At 40.8% G+C, this 6,169-nt stretch overlaps 2 protein-coding genes across 3 annotated transcripts in view; both read left to right on the top strand.

The window, feature by feature from the left end:
* coro7 (coronin 7) overlaps nucleotides 1-1,634 on the top strand; it is a 66,055-nt gene extending 64,421 nt beyond the window's left edge. Inside the window, exons 25-28 of the mRNA XM_088317039.1 lie at nucleotides 60-195; nucleotides 261-352; nucleotides 424-510; nucleotides 704-1,634. Coding sequence (XP_088173165.1) covers nucleotides 60-195; nucleotides 261-352; nucleotides 424-510; nucleotides 704-712 — 324 coding nt within the window. The 3' untranslated portion in view covers nucleotides 713-1,634. The remainder of the gene's footprint in view (nucleotides 1-59; nucleotides 196-260; nucleotides 353-423; nucleotides 511-703) is intronic.
* A 618-nt stretch (nucleotides 1,635-2,252) lies between these two features.
* Nucleotides 2,253-4,183, top strand: pam16 (presequence translocase associated motor 16). Of its 2 annotated transcripts, none has more exons than XM_088317040.1 (5): nucleotides 2,253-2,394; nucleotides 2,754-2,838; nucleotides 3,377-3,513; nucleotides 3,704-3,769; nucleotides 4,016-4,183. In XM_088317040.1, the coding sequence occupies exons 1-5, from the start codon at nucleotides 2,392-2,394 to the stop codon at nucleotides 4,103-4,105; spliced, it is 381 nt and encodes a 126-aa protein (XP_088173166.1). In that variant the 5' UTR covers nucleotides 2,253-2,391; the 3' UTR covers nucleotides 4,106-4,183. The 2 variants fall into 2 exon arrangements, with proteins under 2 accessions (XP_088173166.1, XP_088173167.1); XM_088317041.1 differs by lacking the exon at nucleotides 2,253-2,394 and adding an exon at nucleotides 2,432-2,638.
* The last annotated feature ends 1,986 nt before the right edge of the window (nucleotides 4,184-6,169 follow it).

Below are 6,169 nucleotides of genomic sequence, written 5' to 3' on the forward strand. Positions count from 1 at the left end.
TGATTCTGATTCTAATGATGGCCATGCTGTATTGTGCACCGCTGCGTCTTCCCACGCAGAAAGAGTTTTTCCAGGACGACTTATTCCCAGACACACCGGCGTGCTGGGAGCCGGCGCTGAGCGCCTCGGCCTGGCTCAACAACGCCGACGGCCGGCACAGGAAGATCAGCATGAGGCCCGCAGACATGACGCCAGGTACGTATTTGTGCCTACCGTCTGAATTCCTCTCTCCGGCCGTCAACATGACGTCTTGTTGTCAGTCAGCGAAGCCCCCAAAGAAGCCCCCGTGAGGAAGTACATGCCCTCGTCTTACTACCTGGAGGAGAAGACTGACGAGCAGAAGAAGGAGGAGGTGACGTGACAGATTTAAGATGACAATTTTACATGGGATGCACTTAATATTTGTCAAAAATTGCGTTGCAGCTCCTGGTGGCCATGGTTGCCAAGCTGGGCAACATGGACGAGCCGTTGCCTCAGGAATCCTTCGAAGGGGTCGACGACGATGAGTGGGTGAGTACGAGAAACCGAATCCTCAGATTTGAAACGTCTTCGCCTGTTTTTCAACCCTCGGGAGTTTTAGAACTTTCCAGTGACCTGACTTTCTGATTACAAGCAATTGAAATGTCACTTTTTCCGTAATACGGTACTGCCTTCAATGTATGACGTATTTGCTCCAAGGTCACCTTCTTCTTGTGTCTCACAGGATGATTGAAAGCATTCGGAGCCAGGAGAGAAGACACCCACACACTTCCGCTCAAATACACTCTCAAGTTTCTAGCGTCACTCCAACAAAATTATTTTTTTTTCTATGTAGGATGTTGCCAATGGTTAGCTGGAATTCTTCAATGTGTCACAAAAACATTCAGGAATTCATCTTGCTTTTGATTTGCTTTCACTCCATTATGAAACAGTCTAAAAAAAAAAAAAGAAAAGAAGATGCCACCACATGAAGACCAAATTCCATTTAAAAACATTTATTTGTTTTAAAAAGTGCCATTAACTTAACAATGTGTTTACTGTTGTGGGCGTATTTTGCATAATGGTTGCTCTTTGGTGCATATATAAAAAATAATATTAATTATCATCTTGTCGTTGTTATCTGGGAAAAGTAAACTGTGTCTTTGATAAAATACGTATGAGGCAATCATGTCTTCACACAAGTGTAAGGATACCAAAGGGTGACCAGTCTTCATATTTGGCCACGAACTGGATTTTTTTACATTATGACTTGTACTAACTTTCCTCTATTGCTACTGTATTTCTACCAGTTGTATTTGAATATTTTCTACACGGAGGGATGTTCTGATACGTTACTTTGGGTTAAAGGTTGCTTTGTAAGGCTTATTATTATTATGGTCCAAATTGTACAATGTTCCAATCAACTGGATCAGTGTTTGTTTACAACCTCCAATGAATGCACGTGAACGGCAAATGTTCTCCGTCTTGCTGCAATTATGTACTGTACTGTAATATGTATTTGCTTGTTCAACTCATCAGATGCCATACTTTGTGATTTTCGGGATACTACTGGGATCATTCTTTAATACGGTGGTGGAAGAGGAGATTTTATGGTCAGAATGTTCATGTTTATTTTTTTCCAACATTGTCTTAACATTAAATTCACTTTGATTCTATTTTTTGTTCTCGTGTTATTATATCACCACTGATGTGATCTGTAGCTTTTAGTTTGAAATAAATAATTTACATACTTTTAAAGTCAGCTTCACATTACACCAACTTTTAACATTACATTTAAAATTAAATCCCATGTAAAAAAAAAATGTCATGTTTTGTATAAAGAGTTTTTTCCCCTGCAGGAAATTTTGTCTAAAAAAAATCATTTAACGTTTGTATGACAAATATGTGCACACGGTGTCTTTGGAGTTCTTTGTACAGCTATTAAATCACAGCACCACATAAAAAATAATATTTTAAAAATAGTCATAAATCTTGAAATTACTACTATATATCCACAAGAGGTTGTCCATTCGTAAATTTGATTTCCATTGCACGTTCCCGAAAAGTGCTTCACATAGTTGTGCAGTCATACGCATATAAAACGTAAAAAGTTTACATTTTTCAGTCAATACAGGAAATTAATCTAGTAAATATTGTCATATATGTTTGTTGTCATGTATATATAAAATATTTTGCAGTTAACACGGGTGGGTGATCAAATTTAATGTAATAAATATTACTTGTAGTATTTTTTTAATACAACTGCATGGCATGAAAGCAAGCTGCAGTTCTTCCTCCTCGCCTTTGGGTGTCGACATGCTAAAACGCGAGCGGCTATTCCCGTGAACTTTGACACTTCCGCATAACCTTCAATGCGCTTCTTCCATGTGAAAACAGGTCCTTCGTCCCCAAAAGACAATTTATGACAGCGAAATGGTAAGACAGCGCGATATTTAATAACGTGTCACTCACATGAACGCTCCTTTCTAGTGTAGACGTTGTCGTAGTTTTGCGTTTGGTATAGTCCCTTTCCCACCTGCAATTAAATAGAAACACAATACAGGATTATCTAATCGCAATCATGTGCGTAACGTTAATGATAATGCTTAAACATTTGACATTTAATGGCAGGTCATCGTTCTTCACTGCAGTCTTTTGAGTGTTTTGTATCTAGTTTGAGGTAAAACCTCACAACTAGTTTCTAGTTTGACTTCCATGGAAGCGACATGCAGCCATTCGGCCACTGTGTCATCCATGTGTTCATGTTTTTTTGTTTCTTTGTGTGTTGTCTTCAGGCCAAGTATTTAGCACAAGTCATCGTGATGGGGGTTCAGGTGGTGGGTCGTGCTTTTGCTCGAGCCTTACAGCAAGAATATGCAGGTATGCATAAAACCTTTGGGATTAATTCATTGCTTGAGGATCAATTTCCTGAGTGAAATAAATCGAAATGTCATTCATTCAAGCTGCCTAAAAAAAACAATATTTGTGAAATGATAAATGGGATACTCAAAGCGCTTTACATTGTTTCCCAACTACCACTGGTGTTCCTCAAGGTGCTGTCATTGGGGCTCTTCTGTTCATCACTTTACTTCTTCCCACGGCAATATTTTATGCAAATTTAGTATTCTTTTCATCTGCATTGCTGATGACGCCTATCTCCAAAGTTCTGTTAAATCCAAGTCAACTCGTCCTCATGTCTATCTGAAATTAAATCCCGGTTCAACGGTACCAGCAGAGTGAGTGACATCAGGAGTATAAAGGAAGAATCTTAGTTGAGGCTGATGTACTGACCACTCTTTCACTGTGCTGTCCCTTATTGTGCTAATATACCTTAATTTCTAGTGTGATGAAACTAGAGTGGTACGAAACTTCTTTTTATTAAAATAGTGTTGTCGCCTCATCCTCGTCTTCTTTGCAGCAAGTCAGGCGGCAGCGCGAGCACGAAGCAGCGCTGGTCAGCATTCTGCCGCCGCCACCAGCATTTCTGGGATGAGCTTACAAGAGGCCCAGCAGATCCTCAACATCTCCAAGCTTGAACCAGAGGAAATCCAGAAGGTACGGAATAAGAGTCACGCTGATATGATCTGTAACACAACAAGTGAAATGATGCTTGCCCTCCTTTGTGTTTTCATTCATTGAAACCATTTTTTAACAATTATCCAACCAATGTAAAACCGACTATACCCACTTTTCGCAAGATTTAATAACAAAAGACTGATAATTATTTGTTTGCGTTCTACTGCAGAACTACGAACATCTCTTCAAAGTCAACGATAAATCTGTAGGCGGTTCATTTTACTTGCAGTCAAAAGTAAGTATCCTTTAACTTTTGCTGTGATGCAGTTTCCTCTTGTTGCTATGGTGACGCCGCATTCAAGCAAATTATCAAATGTGAAAGTGTCAGCTCGTGATTGTTGAGAAAACTGAAGCAATTATTGAGGACCGCTAACTAATGTCAATTAGAACCTCTCCACTCGACACAAACCGTATCCCCCTGCCGCGTTATTCCATTCGAGGCCGTCCTTAGTGTCCTCTGTGACTTTGTCTCTGTGTGCAGGTGGTGCGGGCTAAAGAGCGTCTAGATGAGGAACTAAATATCGAAGCGCAACACCAAAAGCAGCAATCACAACAAAACACGGAAACATGAAGTATGAAAGCGAAAGCACGTTACCCCCCCTCCGCTTCCCCTGTAAATTATACCCCAATAAATGTCACACTTTCTCTACCTCTGCACTTTGTCTTTTGACATACTCGTAGGAAACGGTTTGCCAATTGGACGGCAATTTTGAATTGTATCGTCAAATTGATGTGGTAGTGAAGTCCAGCGTTTTATACCTTTCTTATGCTTTGCGTTTTTAGACGCACTTTGAAAAAGTCTGGCCTCCCTTCTCTGGTTGCCTGCTTGACTTATCTTGGGGAGAAAAAAAAATATTTTCAAAATGTACGATATTTATTCCTGTTAAGAATATTGCTTAGTGAATTTAGCTGTATAACACACACAAAGACAAATTTTGTATCAAATGCAATTTTATTAAACAGTTCTTTTCGTTGACATTTTTCCCAACATCGTAATAAAATTCCTCTAAAACAGGAGAACGCTGCTATGCTGTCGCAATTGGAGACTTAACAACTAAAATTGTTGCATGTTCGACCACAGAACATGAAACCAGGAAAAAAATATATATATATTTGATAAAATCTGTTCTTTTTTTAACACCGTACAATGTTTAACATCTATATTTTACCTATAGTAAAAAAAAAAAAGGCACTTGGAAAAATGAAAATACTGTCAGAATATCTCAAGTCAAATGTGCAAAAAAAAAAAAAAAAAAATTGAACTTGGAACAGGCCTTGACTGGCCTTAGTCTCGCCTATTAAACGCTTTGTGCAACACTGTAGCGCTCCAGTCAGCTTCTTTAAAACGACACCGACAGCGTTCGTGAAAACACATCAGCAAAATCTCTCGGAGCACGTACCGCTTTTTAGAATGTCTAAAATTCTGTGGATATTTTTCAACTATGACTCCGTGAAGGAAGCTCTACGCTGAGGACGTACGAGCCTCCCACGACAGGATAAAAAAAAAAAAAAGTGCAACTTTGCGACCGACGGAACTCAAAGGGTTAAACTGACGAATGTTGCTTATTTGATGATGGAAACCGTGTAAATTCGCGTCATCCGATCTGCGCTGCCTAGCCGAGGCTGTCCTCATCTTAACCTGCTGAGAAGAGAGAGGCTGTCAAGTCGAAGAAGAGGAGGAGGAGGAGGAAAGCCATTGCCGCGTGTGTGGGATTCACTGTTGCCATGGAAACGCAAACGTCTAGCCTACTTAGCACCTGCTTCTGATGACATCGCTCAGGCCGAGAGATTCTCTTCATCCTTAGGATGGGCCGCAAATGATTACGTTGGGCTATGTGAGCGAGTTCAGTGTCCGCGCGTGAAGAATTCTATTTGAGGGAGACGTTTGTTTTTGTTTAATAGTTCAAATCTGGAATTCATTCAGAGAAATCCCGGACCACCTCGTCCTCCTCAAGACTCGGTCGGCCTTGAGACAGAAGACAAGCTGACGACATAACAGCTTGAACACGGAAGCGAAGTCAATTCAACATCAGAAAAAGAATGTCTCGTCCAAACATACAGATGAGATGCATATTGCAAGATGGCGACAAGAAATTTCTCGAGGTGGATGCCGGCCAACGGAACAGATGGAACGCGGAGGAGGAGGAGATGGAAGTCTTTTCTGCCTCTCCTCTGTCATTTTGCAAACTTGATTTGATAGCAGCCCCCCCCCCCCCAAACAGTCACATCCGATATATGAAAGAAATGCTAAGTGCACGGCAACTGCTTAATCAAACTACGATAAATCTTTCCTGACTTTTTTTTTTTTGTTTAAATGAGGCAGTTTGCTCTCGTGTGGCTTAATTGTCCACACAGGCTAATCTGAATATCCCACTTTGCCTTCGTCACTATTTTTGGCACCGTTTGTTTGAACGCAGGGCAAAACGTCCACCAACTACGTGAAGCGGTTAGTGGACGGCCGTCTTGTTTTTCACAGCTGGTTTTCGACCGGGTCACTCTTTAAGAAAACACAAGACGGCAGTGTTTATCGCCACAGTGCGCCTTTCATACACAAACTGGCCGTGTTGATTCCATGACGGGAAAGCAGCTGGACAATCCAGGAGCAAAAGAACAGCGCCAATGGCATGTTGTGCTT

Source organism: Idiotropiscis lumnitzeri, chromosome 15 (genome assembly GCF_059441095.1).
Source record: "Idiotropiscis lumnitzeri isolate Australia: NSW breed Sydney's pygmy pipehorse chromosome 15, RoL_Ilum_1.0, whole genome shotgun sequence".
Lineage (NCBI taxonomy): Eukaryota > Metazoa > Chordata > Actinopteri > Syngnathiformes > Syngnathidae > Idiotropiscis > Idiotropiscis lumnitzeri.